The 24,673-nt window shown below is 43.4% G+C and overlaps 1 protein-coding gene across 2 annotated transcripts in view; it reads left to right on the forward strand.

The window, feature by feature from the left end:
• The window catches only part of LOC137180451 (son of sevenless homolog 1-like), a 44,006-nt gene that overhangs the window by 869 nt on the left and 18,464 nt on the right, over positions 1-24,673 (forward strand). For both annotated transcript variants that reach the window (XM_067585831.1, XM_067585829.1), the window contains exons 2-9: positions 4,984-5,109; positions 10,427-10,558; positions 10,642-10,806; positions 11,392-11,601; positions 12,223-12,366; positions 12,453-12,563; positions 12,901-12,999; positions 17,980-18,107. In XM_067585831.1, coding sequence (XP_067441932.1) covers positions 4,984-5,109; positions 10,427-10,558; positions 10,642-10,806; positions 11,392-11,601; positions 12,223-12,366; positions 12,453-12,563; positions 12,901-12,999; positions 17,980-18,107 — 1,115 coding nt within the window. The remainder of the gene's footprint in view (positions 1-4,983; positions 5,110-10,426; positions 10,559-10,641; positions 10,807-11,391; positions 11,602-12,222; positions 12,367-12,452; positions 12,564-12,900; positions 13,000-17,979; positions 18,108-24,673) is intronic.

Consider the following 24,673-nt stretch of genomic DNA (forward strand, 5'->3'; position numbering starts at 1 on the left):
TCTAGAACATTAGACTCTAGAACATCACAATTCAGATTGTCAGACTTTAGAACATCAGGCTGCAGAACATCACACTCTAGAACATTAGACTCTAGAACATCACACTCTAGAACATTAGACTCTAGAACATCACACTCTAGAACATTAGACTCTAGAACATTAGACTCTAGAATATTAGACTCTAGAACATCACAATTTAGATCGTCAGACTTTAGAACATCAGACTTTAGAAAATCAGACTCTAGAACATCACACTCTAGAACGTCAGACTTCAGAACGTCAGACTTTAGAACATCAGACTTTAGAACATCAGACTTCAGAACCTCAGACTTTAGAACCTCAGACTTTAGAACCTCAGACTTTAGAACCTCAGACTTTGGAACATCAGACTTTAGAACCTCAGACTTTAGAACCTCAGACTTTAGAACCTCAGACTTTAGAACATCAGACTTCAGAACCTCAGACTTAAGAACCTCAGACTTTAGAACCTCAGACTTTATAACTTCAGACTTCGGAACATCAGACTTTAGAACATCAGACTTTAGAACCTCAGACTTCAGAACCTCAGACTTAAGAACCTCAGACTTTAGAACCTCAGACTTTATAACTTCAGACTTTGGAACATCAGACTTTAGAACATCAGACTTCAGAACCTCAGACTTTAGAACCTCAGACTTTGGAACGTCAGACTTAAGAACGTCAGACTTAAGAACGTCAGACTTTATAACGTCAGACTTAAGAACGTCAGACTTTATAACGTCAGACTTAAGAACGTCAGACTTAAGAACATCAGACTTCAGAACATCAGACTTCAGAACATCAGACTTAAGAACCTCAGACTTCGGAACATCAGACTTCGGAACATCAGACTTCAGAACCTCAGACTTTAGAACGTCAGACTTCAGAACCTCAGACTTCAGAACGTCAGACTTCAGAACGTCAGACTTTAGAACATCAGACTTCAGAACATCAGACTTAAGAACCTCAGACTTTAGAACCTCAGACTTTAGAACCTCAGACTTTAGAACCTCAGACTTTGGAACATCAGACTTCGGAACATCAGACTTCGGAACATCAGACTTTAGAACATCAGACTTTAGAAACTCAGACTTCAGAACCTCAGACTTAAGAACCTCAGACTTTAGAACCTCAGACTTTATAACTTCAGACTTTGGAACATCAGACTTTAGAACATCAGACTTCAGAACCTCAGACTTTAGAACCTCAGACTTTGGAACGTCAGACTTAAGAACGTCAAACTTAAGAACGTCAGACTTTATAACGTCAGACTTCAGAACATCAGACTTAAGAACCTCAGACTTCGGAACATCAGACTTCAGAACCTCAGACTTCAGAACCTCAGACTTCGGAACATCAGACTTTAGAACCTCAGACTTTAGAACCTCAGACTTCAGAACATCAGACTTCAGAACCTCAGACTTCAGAACCTCAGACTTTAGAACCTCAGACTTCAGAACATCAGACTTCAGAACCTCAGACTTCAGAACCTCAGACTTCGGAACATCAGACTTTAGAACCTCAGACTTTAGAACCTCAGACTTCAGAACATCAGACTTCAGAACCTCAGACTTCAGAACCTCAGACTTCGGAACATCAGACTTTAGAACATCAGACTTTAGAACCTCAGACTTTAGAACCTCAGACTTCAGAACGTCAGACTCTAGAACCTGTTTCGCAGCAGATATGATATTGATCGATAAACAGATATTTAACTGGTTTAACTGGACATTCACCATCAGAACTGTGGAGAAGCGACTGTGCAACTTCAGCTGGTTGAAGTCAGTTTGTTTTTGGTCAAACAGACACCTGCAGGTTAATGTGTTCAAACACAACTCACCTGCATACAGGTCACACACACACACACACACACACACACACACACACACACACACACACAGACAGACAGGTGTGTGTGTGACACATATGGACAGGTGTGTGTGTGTTGTCGTAAACAGCAGATGAACCTGAATCTTTGTGTGTTTTTGTTTCGTTTTTATTTTTTCTAGATTTTCTTTCTCACTGAAACGTTATTACAGTTTTTCTTCATACAGCTCACCTGTTATTACCTGTATACCAACTATTATACATAAAATACTAAATATTATACATAAAATACTAAATATTATACATAAAATACCAAATATTATACATAAAATACTAAATATTATACATAAAATACCAAATATTATACATAAAATACTAAATATTATACATAAAATACTAAATATTATACATAAAATACCAAATATTATACATAAAATACTAAATATTATACATAAAATACTAAATATTATACAGAAAATACCAAATATTATACAGAAAATACTAAATATTATACATAAAATACAAAATATTATACAGAAAATACCAACTATTATACAGAAAATACCAACTATTATACATAAAATACCAACTATTATACATAAAATACAAAATATTATACAGAAAATACCAACTATTATACATAAAATACCAACTATTATACAGAAAATACAAAATATTATACAGAAAATACAAAATACAGAAAATACAAAATATTATACAGAAAATACAAAATATTATACAGAAAATACAACATATTATACAGAAAATATAAAATGTTATACAGAAAATATAAAATATTATACAGAAAATACAACATATTATACAGAAAATACAAAATATTATACAGAAAATACAACATATTATACAGAAAATACAAAATACAGAAAATACAAAATATTATACAGAAAATACAACATATTATACAGAAAATACAAAATATTATACAGAAAATACAAAATATTATACAGAAAATACAAAATACAGAAAATATAAAATATTATACAGAAAATACAAAATATTATACAGAAAATACAAAATATTATACAGAAAATACAACATATTATACAGAAAATACAAAATACAGAAAATATAAAATATTATACAGAAAATACAAAATACAGAAAATATAAAATATTATACAGAAAATACAAAATACAGAAAATATAAAATATTATGCAGAAAATACAAAATATTATACAGAAAATACAAAATACAGAAAATACAACATATTATACAGAAAATACAAAATACAGAAAATACAAAATATTATACAGAAAATACAAAATACAGAAAATATAAAATATTATGCAGAAAATACAAAATATTATACAGAAAATACAAAATACAGAAAATATAAAATATTATACAGAAAATATAAAATGTTATTCAGAAAATATAAAATATTATATATAATATTTAGTATATATTAGCCTATACAGAGAAATAGAAAGTATGAGAGGAAAGATGTGGGTTCTGTTGTGGTGAAACATGTCTGTAACGATCAGTCGATTAGTTTCCAACTGTTTTGATAATTGATGAGTCGTTTTGATTGATTTTTATTGTCTGGGGTTTTTAGTCTCTCTGACAGTAAACTGAAGATCTTTGTAGACATTTGAAGACGTCATCGTTGGGAAACACTGATCCACATTTGATCACATTTTATGGACCAAACGACTGATCAATTAATTGAGAAAATAATCACATATTAATCAATAATGAAAATAATAGTTAGTAGCAGCGCTGGTGAGTTGTATAATGAAGGAAAAAGTGAATTAAAATAAAGTAGATGATGAAGATGTATGACAGTGATAAACATGCAGCTCAGTGCAGAATGACTGATGATCAATAACCTGATCACAGTAGAATCATGATCAATAACCTGATCACAGTAGAATCATGATCAATAACCTGATCACAGTAGAATCATGATCAATAACCTGATCACAGCATTTCATTTCATAAAGTATCAGTGAACAGCGACGGCTGTAACGCCTGCAGGCGTCCAGCTGGGGGCAGCAGAGAGGAGGCTGCAGGACCAGCAGGACCAGGAAGTACTGACAGGGACAGAGCAGTGCATGCTGGGAATGTTTCTGCAGTCAGACGGTCGACCTTTAACAGTAAACAGCTACAGGAGCTGACAAGGTCCAAAAATCAATGTTTATAATAATATTATAATAATCTGTTTACACAGAACTGATGATCAATAACTAATATATCAAACATCATTAATCAAGTTACATTAATTATTGATTAATTGTGAATATTTCAGGTTATTGTTTTGTTTATAATCAATGAGAAATATCTGGTCTGATCAGAAGTTTGTCAGAATAAATAAATAATTCAAGACATAGATGATTGATTATTGATTAACCCAGTTGAGTTTGATCCAATCAGAAACATTCAGATGAACTAAATAAATGATGAAAGGAGCCTCAGTGCAAGTCTTCAGTTTGGCTGTTTGTTAAACGTAGCCAGTATGAGATTCCAGTGTGAACTGGTCCCAGTAGGTGGAGGTGACCCGCATGCGTCACACAGAAGCGCTGAGGTCGCTGTTTACAGTGTGATGAATGAGTGGATGTGCAGGAGAAGCAGAGACGTCATGACGACGAGTGTGGAGGGTTAATGACGGAGCAGTTAAAGGACCTGAGAGTTCCTCCAACAGCAGCAGGAAGAACTCCAGCAGAACCGACTCTAGGTGGCGCTGTCTGCCTCCACTCAGAGAGAAAGGAGACACACACAGAGAAGCATAATAACAATAATAATAGAAATATGACTAATAATAATAATAATAATAATAATAATAATAACAATAATAATAGCAGCAGTAGTGATGACAGCAGCTGAAGGTTTCCTTCTGGGGAAGAAGCCGAGTTAGTAACGAGCATGAATACATGAATGTGTAAAACTCAAGACTCTCATCAGAGACATTCCTTCGTTCTCTGTTAAACAGCAGTGTGTGTGTGCGTGTGTGTGTGTGTGTGTGTGCGTGTGTGTGTGTGTGTGTGTGCGTGTGCGTGTGCGTGTGCGTGTGTGTGTGTGTGTGTGTGTGTGTGTGTGTGTGTGTGTGTGTGCGTGTGCGTGTGCGTGTGCGTGTGCGTGTGTGTGTGTGTGTGTGTGTGTGTGTGTGTGCGTGTGCAGGTACTGAATCAGGTGCATCCTAACCTGGTGTCCCAGCAGGAGGCGCTGCAGTACATCGAAGAGCTGATCCTGCTCCTGCTCAGCATGCTGTGTCAGGCTCAGCCACGCAGCGTGCAGGATGTGGAGGTAACACACATACACACACGCATACATACACACGCGCATACACACACGCATGCATACACACACACGCGCATACATAGACATAGAGACACCCGTTGAAACCTGGTTCTATGTGGAATGTTTTGAAGCTGCTCTGCCTCGGCACCTGAGATAAACGTCTCTGCAGTCAGCGTGTGATCTGGACGTTCTAGCGTGTGATCTGGAGGTTCTAGCGTGTGATCTGGAGGTTCTAGCGTGTGATCTGGAGGTTCTAGCGTGTGATCTGGAGGTTCTAGCGTGTGATCTGGAGGTTCTAGCGTGTGATCTGGAGGTTCTAGCGTGTGATCTGAAGGTTCTAGTGTGTGATCTGGAGGTTCTAGCGTGTGATCTGGACGTTCTAGCGTGTGATCTGAAGGTTCTAGCGTGTGATCTGGAGGTTCTAGCGTGTGATCTGGACGTTCTAGCGTGTGATCTGGAGGTTCTAGCATGTGATCTGAAGGTTCTAGCGTGTGATCTGGAGGTTCTAGCGTGTGATCTGGAGGTTCTAGCGTGTGATCTGAAGGTTCTAGCGTGTGATCTGGAGGTACCTAGCGTGTGATCTGGAGGTTCTAGTGTGTGATCTGAAGGTTCTAGCGTGTGATCTGGAGGTTCTAGCGTGTGATCTGGAGGTTCTAGCGTGTGATCTGGAGGTTCTAGCGTGTGATCTGGAGGTTCTAGCGTGTGATCTGGACGTTCTAGCGTGTGATCTGAAGGTTCTAGCGTGTGATCTGGAGGTTCTAGCGTGTGATCTGAAGGTTCTAGCGTGTGATCTGGAGGTTCTAGCGTGTGATCTGGAGGTTCTAGCGTGTGATCTGAAGGTTCTAGCGTGTGATCTGGAGGTTCTAGCGTGTGATCTGGAGGTTCTAGCGTGTGATCTGGAGGTTCTAGCGTGTGATCTGGACGTTCTAGCGTGTGATCTGGACGTTCTAGCGTGTGATCTGGAGGTTCTAGCGTGTGATCTGGAGGTTCTAGCGTGCAGCAGCCTCCCTGTAAAGCCCCGGCACTCGCCTCTTGCTGCTCATCTCCTTCTTTCTACTCAGCCGCCACTTTGTTCAGTATCTGCTGTCGCAGAAGAAAACTATTTTGTCGTGTCTGCTAGCAAGACTTGCTTTTCCTGCGCCTCACCTCTGCTGCCAGACTCCTGCGTCCTTCGTTCCCGTGCCGCCGGTCTGAGCTTGAGCTGCATTTCACCCAGTCTATTTGCTCGTTCCACACCAGCCTGGTGCCAGTGTCTGGAGTCTTTGAAGAGGATAAGAGGATGGTGACCCCACGGCCTCCCCAGCTGCCGGCCTGCCCAGGATTTCACCACGGGCCTCTTTGCTAAGCCGTGTGGGAGGTCTTGCCTTGCTGTCATCGTAGCACCCATCTTCACCTCTGGGCAGTGTCAGTGGTTCTCCCCGCTGAACGCTAATCCTCCAGCAGTGGCTTATGGCCATGTTCCACCATCGAGGGCTGGTAGTGGAACAAGGGGGGCCCCCCAGTCAGGGTCTGTCTCCTCCCCTTCACCTCCAGGCCAAGGTGGGCTGTTGAGCTGCTAACTCCCATTAGCACTGGTAGCTCTGTTACCACTGTTGGAGCTGCTAGCGTTGCTGCATTGACCACCAACCAGCGACTCTTGTCTCATTGGCTGGCGGTGTGCTGGCGATGCTCAATGCGTGTGGGCTGAGTTAGATGCAAGCTAGTGTCTGCCAGGTTGGCCCGGACACTTGAGTGTCTGCTTGTAACATTGGAGATGTGTACTGGGGAAATGTTATCCTGACTGGTCTCGCAGCCCCAAAGAAGGATGGCGACCGAAACACCACAACAGCAGGTTTGTGAGTTATGAGGCGGATTGCATCACTCCTGCTGGGGAGGAGACGCCGCTCCATCAGGCCTGTCTCAGTGGACCACATGTGTCTGGCAGCCGCCTGCTGGGAGTACATCTCATACCTCACAGCCTTCGCTTCAGGTTTGAACCAATAGCGAAGCCTGTTAGACATAGAAGTAGTTACTTGCATGTAACTCCAAGATAATTAAAGGAGGTTTTCTAGAGCGCTGCGTAGTAGCTGCGTCCTGATTGGGCGGTGAGTGCGTAGTAGATTCCTCTTAGGTGCTGAGGCGAAGCTTCGTTAGAGGACTAAACATGTACTCATCCAGGTAACTTCTACTTCTTAATTTATAAGAACTTGGGCTATTTTTAAGGTCGGTACTTCAACAAGACAGGGTGAAGTTTTACTCGACTTAAAGATGACTGCACGTTACTGAAAGTGCAAGAAAATCTCCAAGTTAAAAGCCAGTAAGACACAAACTATTAGAAAAGTGATCATCTGCTGGTATGATTGAACTAAAACACGACACAAGCTGAGAAGCTGTCTGCATGCAGCTGATCAGCTTAATGAACCAATGACGTTCCTCCGTCTACCTCCCGTACCTGTCCTGTTGGATATCTGTGGGTTTGAGAAACATTTTATGGATCAATTCATTGAGAACATATTGCTCACTGTCTTCTCTGTCCATTGATATAATAGTAATTATAATAATACGTTTTATTTATAGAGCACTTTTCAAGGACTTCTTCACTGCACAATTTATTCATATTTTCATCCTCAAGAAAAACAAAATGTACTCACCTGAAAAACTGATCATCCGACTCATTGATGAGTTTTTACTAAAACCAAACACTAAACAAGATTTTATTTAGGCGACAGTTAACTTCAGTGAACTGTAAACAGACGCCTATACGCCATGGTTATGCTACGTAAACAACGATGTCGCCGTGATAGCGACTTGTAAATCACAACATATCCACGCCCTGAAGCATCCGCTGCTTTATCCTCTATTTTACTCTAAATGGAGCCATAATTTACTAAATGAACATCATGCTGTGTTGAAGAAAACTTGAAACTAGCGACTGAGATCATAAAGTCATCAGGAAACAGTTTACTGAGGTCATAAATCCAGAGAGCAGTAGAGTCCTTTTAGAGACTCCAGCCAGTGGAGTCGCCCCCTGCTGGCTGTTAGAGAGAACGCAGGTTTAGCACCTCTGCATTGGCCTCATTTAATCAGCATTAAACTGACTTTTAGCAGAAAGAACAGTGTCAGTAATAGTTTCTACTGCAGCAACTAAACTGTGTCAGTGATACTATTGTTGGATGTTTACATATTTCAAAATAAAAGACCAAAATATTATTTTCTACCTTTCTTTTTTTTCTGCTGTGCTGAGAACGTAACTTAGTGACATCATCCCAGAGCCCACATGATGAGTTCTCTCACACTGACCTCAATGATTCACTATCTGATCACCTTTCACAGTCACTAAATAACAACAACAACAGAGATGAGTCAGAGTTCTCCTGAGATGAAAAGCAGCAGACATACAGACAGCTCCCAGGTTGGATCAGTCCTGGGGGGTCAAACATCTACACTGTGATGACATCACTGTCAGACTGGAGTGTGATTGGTGGTTCTGATCTGTTTTTGCTTCTTGTTTGCAGCTGATGGAGGCTGCAGTGAGATACGAGGTGCTCTCTGGTAAAATACCACAGCTGCTGGTATTTTACCTCACTGACCCCCCCCTTCCTTTGACCTCTGACCTCTGACCCCTCACTGCTCCTCAGTTCAGCTCAGCCGTGTGTGCCGTCTTCCTGTTTGGTGATGTGTGCAGTCAGTTGATCACACTGAAACACCTGCAGCGATCAGCCAATCAGAGCCCAGAGCCATGATTCATGCTGTCAACAAACATCTGTCAGATCCAGCTGTGTTTCTGTCACTGTGCAGAAATGATCAGTACTTGAGTAAATGTACTATTTAGTTTTCACCACAGACATGTAGTAGTTGTGTTTAAACTACTCTCTGGAGTCCACCTGGACCACGTGTTTCACGCTCAGTAGATTGATCGTAGCATAGTGGCTGCACGTTCACAACACAGAGCCGACATGTACGACCTCTAATGAGGAACTTTATGTCACACTGACCCGGGTGGACTCCTGCGTACTCGCAGACGTGGGAAGTAAAACAGCAGGTAGACAGACAGTTGTCCTCTTCAGTCATTAAACTATAAAACTGATCACAGTCTGATGGTGTCATCACCTCAACATGAACATGTTCATCAGTTTCTGTTGTCAGACAACTGAATGAGTTTCATTAATACTACCTGTTCACCAGCAGCCGGTCTGCAGGTGACAGATCCCACCAGAGTGATCAGTATCGGGTCGATCCCTCCAGGATTTCACCAGTCTGTTCTGATTATTGAGGCCACAAATGTTTGATTTTCAGCAGCTTTGTGATGTTTTATGTCTCTTTTTGTGGTAAAATTGCAATCAAAGTAAAATAATGTGATTTATTCAAACTGCTGCCAGTGAAAAGTCGTATGTAACGACTTCCTGCAGATCACAGAAACAACTAGATTTCAGCTGAACATGAGAACCATCAGGACTCAACGTTCTATAAAACTGTACTTGAGTTCCATTTATAACCTTTATTAAATAAACTTTCAGCTCAACATCAGCAGCAAATAAAATCATCAATAATGTTATAAAATAAATAGTTTGATGTTTATGTTTGAGGCAGATTATGTCTCCTGACTCACTGAATCAAACCTCATCTGGGAACATTTGGGAACATTTGGGAATAGTTTTGCTCGTCTATGGCATCGTGTTTGTTGGCAGGTGAGATTTGTCGTCAGTTACCGCCACACCAAACGCCACGATTGGTCCAAACCACAAGCAGCTGCTGGTTTGGACGTTTATGCAGAAAAGTTGCTGTAATTTAGTGAAACTGCAGCTCTTTGTGTTAATATTGCAACCACAAACTGGTAATTACCTGGAGGTAGCGTACAGAGCAGCTTCTCATCAGATCAGCTGATTAAGCTTCATGCTGTGAGTCACCTGATGACAAAATCAAACTGGTTTGTTGTCAGTTTGTGTGTCTGAACTCGACCAAAGATCCTCTGTGAGGGAAGACGCTCCACTCTGTAACACCACTGTGTTTCTGTAGTTCCAACAGAGTGAGACGTCTCCTCAGAGCGTCAGTAGGAACCAAACAGATCCTTTTCCTGAGAGGAGACGGTTCTGTATCACTCAGTCCAAACCATCCAATCAGAGCAGAGCACAGGTGTGTCCTGCAGTGTGATCAACAACACCTGGTTTCTGTTTGAGTCCAGATGTTTACAACAGATTAGTCAAGAAGTTTAGACCTGATCAGTCCAGATGTGTAGTCCAGATCAGTCCAGATGTGTAGACCAGATCAGTCCAGATGTGTAGACCAGATCAGTCCAGATGTGTAGTCCAGATTCCAGATGTTGACCCCTCCTCCTGTGTCTCAGGAGCGCGTGCAGAAGAGTTTTCCTCACCCGATCGATAAGTGGGCGATTGCTGATGCTCAGGCGGCCATCGAAAAGAGGAAGAGGAGGAACCCGCTGGCTCTGCCTGTTGACAAGATCCACCCACTGCTGAAGGTGTGACATCATCATCATTATCATCATCATCGTCTTCATCATCCACTCCCTCTGACTGTCTCCCATGATGCCTTGTGTTGCAGGAGGTGCTGGGCTATAAGATCGACCACCAGGTGTCGGTGTACATGGTGGCCGTGTTGGAGTACATCTCCGCTGACATCCTGAAGCTTGCTGGAAACTACGTCAGGAACATCCGACACTATGAGATCTCCCAGCAGGACATCACTGTGGCCATGTGTGCAGACAAGGTACGCACCTAAACACACCTGAGACACACCTGAGACACACCTGAGACACACCTGAGACACTCTAATACACACCTGAACACACCTGAACACACCTGAGACACACCTGAGACACACCTGAGACACACCTGAGACACACCTGAACACACCTGAACACACCTGAGACACACCTGAGACACACCTGAGACACACCTGAGACACACCTGAACACACCTGAGACATACTAAGACACTCTAATACACACCTGAGACACACCTGAGACACACCTGAGACACACCTGAACACACCTGACATACACATGCAGACACAGCTGTTTGAGGAAGGGGGGTCATCACAGGTCAGCATGGCAAAAAAAATGTCTCACTTGTCTGTGTCTCACCTGCTCTCACCTGCATTCACCTGCTCTCACCTGCATTCACCTGTATTCACCTGCTCTCACCTGCATTCACCTGTATTCACCTGCTCTCACCCGTATTCACCTGCACTCACCTGCACTGAGACACACCTGTTTGAGGAAGGTCATCACAGGTCAGACCAGCAAAAACAGTCTCACTTGTCTGTCTGTATGTCACCTGTCTGTGTGTCCAGGTGTTGATGGACATGTTCCATCAGGACGAGGAGGATATCAGCGGCTTCCCTCTTATGGATGAGGAGCCCTCAGCCAATGAGGAGCAGAATTACTATGAGCTGGTGAGGAGCTTCATGTCTGATGGTCGACAGTACCTGAGACAGCTCAACCTGCTCATCAAGGTGTTCAGAGAGCCCTTCAACTCCAGCCCCATGCTCTTCTCTCAACACGTATGTATGACTGCTCTCACCTGCTCTCACCTGAAACCTACCTACTCTCACCTGTACTCACCTGAAACCTACCTACTCTCACCTGTACTCACCTGAAACCTACCTGCTCTCACCTGTACTCACCTACTCTCACCTGAAACTCACCTGCTCTCACCTGTACTCACCTGTACTCACCTGAAACCTACCTACTCTCACCTGAAACTCACCTGCTCTCACCTGAAACTCACCTGTACTCACCTGAAACCTACCTGCTCTCACCTGTACTCACCTACTCTCACCTGAAACTCACCTGCTCTCACCTGTACTCACCTGTACTCTCCTGTACTCTCCTGTACTCACCTGCTCTCACCTGAAACTCACCTGCTCTCACCTGTACTCACCTGTACTCTCCTGTACTCTCCTGTACTCACCTGCTCTCACCTGAAACTCACCTGCTCTCACCTGTACTCACCTGTACTCTCCTGTACTCTCCTGTACTCACCTGCTCTCACCCGAAACTTACCTGCTCTCACCTGTACTCACCTGAAACTTACCCGCTCTCACCTGTACTCACCTGCTCTCTCAGACTTAATGACTTGATAATCACCCGATCAGACTTATTGATTACCTGTGGTGTCTCAGGACGTGGACAGTATCTTCAGTCGGATCGTTGATATCCACGAGGTGACGGTGAAGCTGCTCGGTCTGATCGAGGACACGGTGGAGATGACAGATGAAGGCAGTCCTCACCCTCTAGTGGGCAGCTGCTTCGAGGACCTAGCTGAGGTCTGTCTGTGTGATTGATTGATTTGATCGATTGACTGATTGATTGATTAGCTGTGGTTCTATCTGATGTGTGATGTGATTGGCAGGAGTTGGCCTTTGATCCGTATGAGACATACACTCAGGACATCCTGCGCTCTGGTTTCCATGAACACTTCCTGAGTCAAGTGTCCAAGCCGGGAGCCGCCTTCCACCTCCAGGTAAGCCCCGCCCACTGACCCCTTACATTACACTAACTGCTGAGAAACCAGGTGGAGACTTCCGATTGGTCAGGGAAGGAGGAGATCATCAAACGCTAGCATCTTGGAGCTCCATGTTTGATATGAATGTGTTCATTCAGGGGGGTTGGTGTTAGTGCCCCTACAGGCTGCTGACGTCACTACAGTCACAATATAAACAAACCACATCCTGATGATTGGTGTACAGCTTGTCCTGAGGGAGGCGCTAGAGGAAAGGGTCATTAAATACATGAAACAGCAGCTCAGTGTGATGATGTCGTCATCATAATCATCGTCATCATGCCGTCTCTGTTTACAGTCCATCTGTGAAGGCTTTAAAGAGGCCGTCCAGTACGTTTTGCCCAGACTGCTGCTCACTCCTGTTTACCACTGTCTGCACCTGTTCGAGATCCTCAAGGTAAGACTGCTCTACAACGCCTGCACAACACCTTAACAACACCTGCACAACACCTTAATAACACCTGCACAACACCTTAATAACACCTGTACAACACCTTAATAAAACCTGTACAACACCTTAATAACACCTGTACAACACCTTAATAACACCTGCACAACACCTTAATAACACCTGCACAACACCTTAATAACACCTGCACAACACATTAATAACACCTGCACAACACCTTAATAACACCTGCACAACACCTTAATAAAACCTGTACAACACCTTAATAACACCTGCACAACACCTTAATAACACCTGCACAACACCTTAATAAAACCTGTACAACACCTTAATAACACCTGCACAACACCTTAATAACACCTGCACAACACCTTAATAAAACCTGTACAACACCTTAATAACACCTGCACAACACCTTAACACCTGTACAACACCTTAACACCTGCACAACACCTTAATAACACCTGCACACCTTAACAACACCTTAATAACACCTGTACAACACCTTAATAACACCTGCACAACACCTTAATAAAACCTGTACAACACCTTAATAACACCTGCACAACACCTTAATAACACCTGCACAACACCTTAATAAAACCTGTACAACACCTTAATAACACCTGCACAACACCTTAACACCTGTACAACACCTTAACACCTGCACAACACCTTAATAACACCTGTACAACGCTTGCACGCCTTAATAACACCTGTACAACACCTTAACAACACCTGTACAACACCCTAACAACACCTGCACAACACCTTAATAACACCTGTACAACACCTTAACAACACCTGTACAACACCTTAACAACACCTGCACAACACCTTAATAACACCTGTACAACACCTTAATAACACTTGCACACCTTAATAACACCTGTACAACACCTTAATAACACCTGTACAACACCTTAATAACACCTGCACAACGCCCTCACACCTTAATAACACCTGCACACCTTAATAACACCTGTACAACACCTTAATAACACCTGCACATCATCTTAATAACACCTGCACAGCACCTTAATAACACCTGCACAGCACCTTAATAACACCTGTACAACACCTTAATAACACCTGCACAACACCTTAATAACACCTGCACAACACCTTAATAACACCTGCACGCCTTAATAATACCTGCACAACACCTTAATAACACCTGCACACCTTAATAACACCTGTACAACGCCTTAATAACACCTGTACAACACCTTAATAACACCTGTACAACACCTTAATAACACCTGCACACCTTAATAACACCTGTACAACACCTTAATAACACCTGCACACCTTAATAACACCTGTACAACACCTTAATAACACCTGCACACCTTAATAACACCTGTACAACACCTTAATAACACCTGCACAACATCTGCACACCTTAATAACACCTGCACACCTTAATAACACCTGCACATCATCTTAATAACACCTGCACACCTTAATAACACCTGTACAACACCTTAATAACACCTGTACAACACCTTAATAACGCCTGTACAACACCTTAATAACGCCTGTACAACACCTTAATAACGCCTGCACAACACCTTAATAACACCTGCACACCTTAATAACACCTGTACAACACCTTAATAACACCTGCACAACATCTGCACACCTTAATAACACCTGTACACCTTAATAACACCTGTACAACACCTTAATAACACCTGCACACCTTAATAACACCTGTACAACACCTTAATAACACCTGCACACCTTAATAACACCTGTACAACACCTTAATAACACCTGCACAACACCTTAATAACGCCTGCACAACACCTTAACACCTGCACAACGCCTTAATAATACCTGCACAACACCTTAATAACACCTGCACACCTTAATAACGCCTGTACAACATCTGCACACCTTAATAACACCTGCACACCGCCTTAATAACACCTGCACAACACCTTAATAACGCCTGTACAACACCTTAACATCTGCACAACACCTTAACGCCTGCACACCTTAATAACACCTGTACAACACCTTAATAACACCTGCACAACACCTTAATAACACCTGCACACCTTAATAACACCTGCACACCTTAATAACACCTGTACAACACCTTAATAACACCTGCACAACACCTTAATAACACCTGCACAACACCTTAATAACGCCTGCACACCTTAATAACACCTGTACAACACCTTAATAACACCTGCACAACACCTTAATAACACCTGCACAACACCTTAATAACACCTGCACACCTTAATAACACCTGCACACCTTAATAACACCTGTACACCGCCTTAATAACACCTGCACAACACCTTAATAACGCCTGCACACCTTAATAACACCTGTACAACACCTTAATAACACCTGCACACCTTAATAACACCTGCACACCTTAATAACACCTGTACAACACCTTAATAACACCTGTACAACACCTTAATAACACCTGTACAACACCTTAATAACGCCTGTACAACACCTTAATAACGCCTGTACAACACCTTAATAACGCCTGCACACCTTAATAACACCTGTACAACACCTTAATAACACCTGTACAACACCTTAATAACACCTGCACACCTTAATAACACCTGCACACCTTAATAACACCTGTACAACACCTTAATAACACCTGTACAACACCTTAATAACACCTGTACAACACCTTAATAACGCCTGTACAACACCTTAATAACGCCTGTACAACACCTTAATAACACCTGTACAACACCTTAATAACGCCTGCACACCTTAATAACACCTGTACAACACCTTAATAACACCTGCACACCTTAATAACACCTGCACACCTTAATAACACCTGTACAACACCTTAATAACACCTGTACAACACCTTAATAACACCTGTACAACACCTTAATAACACCTGTACAATACCTTAATAACGCCTGTACAACACCTTAATAACACCTGCACACCTTAATAACACCTGCACACCTTAATAACACCTGCACACCTTAATAACACCTGTACACCGCCTTAATATAACCTGTACAACGCCTTAATAACGCCTGCACACCTTAATAACACCTGTACAACACCTTAATAACACCTGCACAACATCTGCACACCTTAATAACACCTGCACAACACCTTAATAACGCCTGCACACCTTAATAACACCTGTACAACACCTTAACACCTGTACAACACCTTAACACCTGCACAACACCTTAATAACACCTGCACAACGCCTTAATAACACCTGCACAACATCTGCACACCTTAACACCTGTACAACATCTGCACACCTTAATAACACCTGTACAACACCTTAATAACACCTGTACAACATCTGCACACCTTAATAACACCTGTACAACATCTGCACACCTTAATAACACCTGTACAACATCTGCACACCTTAATAACACCTGCACAACACCGTAATAACACCTGCACAACATCTGCACACCTTAATAACACCTGCACAACACCTTAATAACGCCTGCACACCTTAATAACACCTGTACAACATCTGCACACCTTAATAACACCTGTACAACACCTTAATAACACCTGCACAACATCTGCACACCTTAACACCTGTACAACACCTGCACACCTTAATAACACCTGTACAACACCTTAATAACACCTGTACAACACCTTAATAACACCTGTACAACATCTGCACACCTTAATAACACCTGCACAACACCTTAATAACACCTGTACAACATCTGCACACCTTAATAACACCTGTACAACACCTTAATAACACCTGCACAACACCTTAATAACGCCTGCACACCTTAATAACACCTGTACAACACCTTAACACCTGCACACCTTAATAACACCTGTACAACATCTGCACACCTTAATAACACCTGCACACCTTAATAACACCTGTACAACACCTGCACACCTTAATAACACCTGTACAACATCTGCACACCTTAATAACACCTGCACACCTTAATAACACCTGTACAACACCTGCACACCTTAATAACACCTGCACACCTTAATAACACCTGTACAACATCTGCACACCTTAATAACACCTGTACAACACCTTAATAACACCTGCACATCATCTTAACAACACCTGCACAACGCCTGTGCAGCAACGTATAACATGCACCGCACATTTCATACAGACGTCTCATTGGCTGAAGTTTGATCTGTGTCTCTTCAAAACAAAAACAACCAATCAGTGATCGAGATGTCCAGGTGTAGCCCTGCCCACCTGCAGATTTCCAGGCAGATGATTGGATGCAGCTGTCTCTCTCACATTGACAGACAGGTACAGAAGTCAGACCAGGACCCTGCAGCTGCAGGACCAGGACTTAAGCTGCTTTGTTGTTAAACCTCTGAAAGAGTCCAGTCATGTTCTGCAGATTATTCAGGGCTGAGGGGGGGAGGGGGGGGGGGATTTATCCTGATCCGGTTCTGATCCTGGACTCTGAAGAAACAGGACACAGGACCTCAGACCAAAATCTGTTCACCTGGTTATACCCAGGTCCTGGTTCTGGTCCTGCAGCCTACCTGGCCTGGTTCTGTATTTCTGACTCTTGGCAGCAAAAAGTCTCATTATTTTCCTTTTGTTTGAGCCAAAATAGACTTTTTGTTATTGTAGTTATGTAAATATGTAAATATGTAAATATGTAGATGTAATTTAATTTAGTTATATTGTTTGCAGACACTATATGGTTCAGATTATTTGAGTATCGTTTATTTTGTTACATTTTTAATGAATGAACAGTTGCAGTTTTTTCCCAGTTTTACTGCAAAAAAGTGCAAATAAAACATTGTAAAGTGTATTACTGCAAAATATAATAATCACAAAAACTGTTGAAATCCTGCAGGGACTAAAAAACAAACAAGCTTCAGCAGGCTGCTAATAAAGCTAATAAAGCTAATAGAGCTGATAGAGCTAATAAAGCTAATAGAGCTGATAGAGCTGATAACCCCCCCTCTGTGTTTCCGTAGCAACTGGAGGAGAAGAGTGAGGATGAGGAGGATAAGGAGTGTCTGAAACAGGCCATCACAGCTCTGCTCAACCTGCAGAGCAGCATGGAGAGGATCTGCTCCAGGAGCCTGGCCAAGAGGAGGCTCAGGTACGTCTCTACACCCGCCTCCTGCTCCACCCTGCTCCATCACCTCCACCTGACACCTACCCCCATCACCTCTACCTGACACCTGCTCCATCACCTCCACCTGACACCTGCCCCCATCACCTCTACCTGACACCTGCTCCATCACCTCCACCTGACACCTGCCCCCATCACCTCCACCTGACACCTCCACCTGACACATACCCCCATCACCTCTACCTGACACCTGCTCCATCACCTCCACCTGACACCTGCCCCCATCACCTCTACCTGACACCTGCTCCATCACCTCCACCTGACACCTGCCCCCATCACCTCTACCTGACACCTGCTCCATCACCTCCACCTGACACCTGCCCCCATCACCTCTACCTGACACCTGCTCCATCACCTCCACCTGACACCTACCCCCATCACCTCCCCCTGACACCTACCTCCATCACCTCCACCTGACACCTGCCCCCATCACCTCTACCTGACACCTACCTCCATCACCTCTACCTGACACCTGCTCCATCACCTCCACCTGACACCTACCCCCATCACCTCCCCCTGACACCTACCCCCATCACCTCCCCCTGACACCTACCTCCATCACCTCCACCTGACACCTGCCCCCATCACCTCTACCTGACACCTGCCCCCATCACCTCCACCTGACACCTACCCCCATCACCTCCCCCTGACACCTACCCCCATCACCTCCCCCTGACACCTACCTCCATCACCTCCACCTGACACCTGCCCCCATCACCTCCACCTGACACCTACCCCCATCACCTCCACCTGACACCTACCCCCATCACCTCTACCTGACACCTGCCCCCATCACCTCCACCTGACACCTACCCCCATCACCTCCACCTGACACCTACCCCCATTACCTCTACCTGACACCTGCCCCCATCACCTCCACCTGACACCTGCTCCATCACCTCTACCTGACACCTGCCCCCATTACCTCTACCTGACACCTACCTCCATCACCTCTACCCATCACCTCCACCTTTCACCTCCACCCATCACCTCCACCCGACACATGTCCCATCACCTCCACCCATCACCTCCACCCGACACATGTCCCATCACCTCCACCTTTCACCTCTACCCATCACCTCCACCTTTCACCTCCACCCATCACCTCCACCCGACACATGTCCCATCACCTCCACCCATCACCTCCACCCGACACATGTCCCATCACCTCCACCTTTCACCTTCACCCATCACCTCCACCTTTCACCTCCACCCATCACCTCCACCTTTCACCTCCACCCATCACCTCCACCTTTCACCTTCACCCATCACCTCCACCTTTCACCTCCACCCATCACCTCCACCTTTCACCTCCACCCATCACCTCCACCTGACACATGTTCCATCACCTCCACCTTTCACCTCCACCCATCACCTCCACCTTTCACCTCCACCCATCACCTCCACCTGACACATGTTCCATCACCTCCACCTTTCACCTCCACCCATCACCTCCACCTGACACATGTTCCATCACCTCCACCTTTCACCTCCACCCATCACCTCCACCTTTCACCTCCACCCATCACCTCCACCTGACACATGTTCCATCACCCCCACCGTTCACCTCCACCCATCACCTCCACCTTTCACCTCCACCCATCACCTCCACCTTTCACCTTCACCCATCACCTCCACCTTTCACCTCCACCCATCACCTCCACCTGACACATGTTCCATCACCTACACCTTTCACCTTCACCCGTTACCTCCACCTGACACATGTCCCATCACCTCCACCCATCACCTCCACCCGACACATGTCCCATCACCTCCACCTTTCACCTCCACCTGACACTGTCACCCATGTGTATATATATAACATTAAATCCTCTGAGACTCAGCAGCAGGGAAATAATCTGACAGACGAGTTGTTTTTAAAGTGTGTGAGTAGATGAAAGTGACTCGTGTGACTTGCAGTAGACGGAGAACAGACAGATTTACAGATTAAATGTTCTATAAAGTGAAAGTTAGAATGTTTTATAAGAATAAAGAACACAGAAATATTCTCAGTGAACACACAGAGCAGCTTCAGCAGAACAAAGAGAGCAACACTCTCTCTGGACTCCTCCCATCCTCCCTGTTTCCCTCTGGACTAAAATAGAGTGTGGCGGGGGGGGGTGTTAGGGTCATAGGTCGGAGGAGGGTGGAGGTGTGGGGGGGGTCAGAGTGGTGTTGTGAGAAGGAAGTAGCGTCAGCAGCTGGGCGGTGCTGCTCTGCTGCTTATTGTTCTGTGTTAGAAAGAAAAGAACTCGGAGAGGAAACCTGCTGCTCGTTATTCTGCACGTTTTACACTTCAAACGTCTGAACACCTGAAGAAGAAGGAGAAGAAGAAGGAGAAGAAGAAGAAGGAGAAGAAGAAGGAGAAGAAGAAGAAGGAGAAGAAGAGGACAGATGATTGGATGATTGGCAAGTGGATATGAGGACGTACGTGACTTCAGTTTCTTCATATGTTTCTCTGAGTGTTGCTGTTATGTGTTCGTGGTAGATGGAGAAAGATGGCGGCTGTTTGAGGCTGTAGGAGATAGTTGGAGGTTGTTGTTGTTGTCTGACGGAGGCTGTGTGTTGTTTAGTGATGGAGGCTGACGGAGCAGTAGGATTGGTTGTGAAACAGTGGTCTGCTGGCATACCTCAGGGGTTTATGTTGTAAACTGATTAGCTGCTGCAGAGCGACTGAAACTGCAACAGCAGCAGGCTGACGGCTGTATGTTTGAGTCTGTTACCTGCTGATACACCTGACAGCAGGCTGACGGCTGTATGTTACCTGCTGATACACCTGACAGCAGGCTGACGGCTGTATGTTTGAGTCTGTTACCTGCTGATACACCTGACAGCAGGCTGACGGCTGTATGTTACCTGCTGATACACCTGACAGCAGGCTGACGGCTGTATGTTACCTGCTGATACACCTGACAGCAGGCTGACGGCTGTATGTTACCTGCTGATACACCTGACAGCAGGCTGACGGTGCGTTCTAGGACAATCTAATATCCTTGCTTCATGTCAGTGAAGTCAAATCAGTTACAAAAACACCAGAAGAAGAAGAAGAAGTTCACTTAAGCAGTTTAGTTACAACAATAACAGTTAGGCAGCAAACTAACAGCTGACCATTAACAATCACAAATACATTTATGGACTAAAAGTTTGATCACCTTCACAGTTCTTACTCACAAAGATCAATTAGATCTGATCAGGGATCAAATGATCAAAGTCTCACTGATGTAGGTAGAGTTGTACACACAGGTGCCTGGTTATGTTTTAAAATGGGGGAGGGTTAGGGTGCATTTCTACACCAGTTGACCTCTTGGAGTAAGTCACCAACAGCCACCTGCTCTAGTCTAGATGAGTTAGATTGAGGTTGCTATGACAACTAAGACTGCATCAGAACAGTGTATAACTGGGTGGATCAGGACAGGAAGTGATTATTATGTATGTAGTGATGTTAATGAAGCTCAGCCTGCCTGCTAACAACATTCATACCGACACTGTAAACACTGAGAAATACATCAAATACATCCACTCCTCTGTTGGTTTTGCTGTGATAAACTACATTAACCTGTCACACTAAATTCCCCCCAAAAATCTGTTTATTTACTACACTACCCAGACGACAACTACAGGCCTTAAAGCGGTATGAGCCCAAAATAAACTTATCAAAAGGATGCCGAAATAATACAACATGATGCTGATTCATCCTGTCAGGTCTGTCCACAAGACAACAAGTCTTTTACTTTTAAAATGCTTATTTTCTGAATTTGTTTGGATCGATCAGAGCTACGTTAGCATTGTAGCTGCTCCAGCGACACCTTTAAACACATAGATATCAACTAGTTTAAATTTAAAATGATGTAAAGTCACAGGCATTTAGGTTGTTATTGATGACAGCAGCAGCAGGGGGGGGGTGGATGGGGGTGACTCTGGTGTCAGCTCCGGTTGGGTTGAGATGCGAAAGTGAAGATAAATTAGTTTAAAAGTTAAAAAGATAAACTCCTCCCGCCGGTAAACGGCTCTGGATTACAGCAGGATCCGGTGTGACTCATGTGGTGGTCCGCTGTCTGACGGCAGCCGCGCAGCTGAATCCCCCGGTCCAGATCCAGATCCATGAGACGCGCAAAAGTTTTGCTGAAGTTGAATATTTTCAACACTTGTGAATACACGAAATATGCGTCATTCACGGCGCCAATTTCGCGTTGTGTTATTTGCGTCACCCAGTCAATGTACAGTTGACTTTATATGTAATCTGTGTTTGGTGTGAACACAACATTAGAAGACTGACTGTTTCATATTTGACATTGTATTCATAAAAACATTATGTAGCCTAAAATGTTAGCTGTTTGCAGGCTACTAGAACGTCTTCAAGGTCAAACAAGGACAAACAATTTATATCAATGAAATAATCTTACAACACATCACAATATGATTTGTATAATTGAACCTGGTTAAACAATGTTAAAGCTGAGGGTTGCTGTGACCATCTTCAATGTCTGGCAGCAACATACAAACAGTTTGGATGACTGAAACCATCTAACTGCACACAGGTTCTAGCGGAGCGATTAGCACCACCAGCTGATGGAGCTGTAACGTTATACAGGAATGAATAATCAGAACATTATCTCAAGTCAAGAACTATTTTAATGCACAACTCAGAAGGTGATTTTAGCTCCTAAAGACTTAAAAGGGTCATTTTAGTTGAGGACTAGACTAATAAACTAGCAGCTCTCATTTAGCCTGATGAGAGATCATTACATATTACACAAAACGTCATCATATTTAAAAATAATTCCATCCAAAGTCTGACTAGAACGAAAGTAAAGCAGAATATTTAGCAGAAGTCTGAACAAGTTACTTTCCACTGCAGAACATCTGACTGCTTGTTTGCTCTGTCACAGGTTGGACTGAACCAACTCAAACGGTCCCAAAACATCACATTTTTTATTACGATTATTTAAATGGGATGCTTGAATATAATCACCTGATTGTGGAGACTATATGGTGATAAGTTTAATTTTAAAAAGACAAAAAGTGGGAAAACCATAACTTTGCTCCCCCTGATTAAATAATGGAGACGTATTTACTCCACTGCTCAGGCGCCTGTAGTCAGACAGGTTCAGGTTGTCTCAAGTGTTTCTTGGGAGGTAGGAGTGAGACAAAAAACCAATATATTGATATTGTGATATTTTGCAATATTTCTACTTGTGATATGTTATCAATACACTGGCGCCAAGTATCAATATTTTTAACATACACTCAGAATTGATTGAGCAGCCTCCCACTACCCTCCTCATTTTATTGAGAATGATTTAATAAGAGCCGTATCTCGTATCTCCATGGCAACAGAAGGAGAAGCACGGCTGCTCGTACAGATGCCAACCGTCCATGTTGACGTGCAGACGCACGGAGCAAAATATGGTGTTATTAATTATTATTGGACTGAAGCTGCATTCATGTTTCACGTCCAGACTGAATATATTGCTCCATTACTTCTCCTGATGTTTGACATGCTGGTGGTAAGCACGGCCCAGCGGAACCGTCTCTGAGTTAAAGCTGTAATCTGTAATTATTCCACATTAAAACGTCTAAAAACAACTAGACCTGTGTTAAATATGTTGTTGAGTTGTGCATTTTCAAACTCAGAGAAATCTGTAATTTAATCAAAGTAACGGACCGTTTCATTTGGTCGCCTGTCGATGGCGTCATACCTCCTCTACCAAAGAGTAAACACGCACCAGATGCATACGGCGGCGCTGTGTTTGTCCGCTACAATGGCGTCTACCAAAGAGCTTACACACATACAAGATAATACATCAGCGTTGTGGTTGTTCCACACAAACTGTTATAAATGGACTTTTATTCAGTTTTAAGCCACATTTTCATGATAAATTTAGGTGGTTTTTAACTATATCTTTTAGCTGGAAGAAGGATTTTAGTCATTGGACGTCTGGATCTTAAGTTATCAGAGAAATAAACTGGACAAACGTTAGCAGCAGCTCGGCTAACAGCCCCTCCAGGAAGTCTGGTGGTCACCGAACATCGTCGGAGAAACACTGATTTTTTTTGGTGAAACAGCTTTATTCAGTGTTTTTACCTGTAATCTGCGGGTCGGTTTGTTCTGGAGAGGAGGAGACCTCTGTGGAAAAACGTCCCAAGCTGGTTATTTAACAACGAAGACAACAACTCCCATGATCCCTTGCTACTTCACACCATCATCACACTCCGTCTTTTGTTATTGTTTTGATTGAGACGCCTAGCAGCTGAAATGACATATTGTGCGTTGAACACACCAGACTCCCATAAACCCTCACGTTACCTTCAGCTTCACAGTTCAGAGGCTCGTCTGTGAAACTAATGAACTGGTTATTAACAAGCATCATCTGATGGTTTCTTCTTTAGTTACAGATGGTGATACATTGTAGATGATTTCTCTGTGATTTATCATGTATTGTTGTTCTATATGGTTATCGTGGAACATGGTGACAGTCTGGTATCGTCTGCACCTCAGAGATCTGATGGATTTCTGATCATGAAGTGACATC

Source organism: Thunnus thynnus, chromosome 3, assembly GCF_963924715.1.
Source record: "Thunnus thynnus chromosome 3, fThuThy2.1, whole genome shotgun sequence".
Classification (NCBI taxonomy): Eukaryota; Metazoa; Chordata; class Actinopteri; order Scombriformes; family Scombridae; genus Thunnus; species Thunnus thynnus.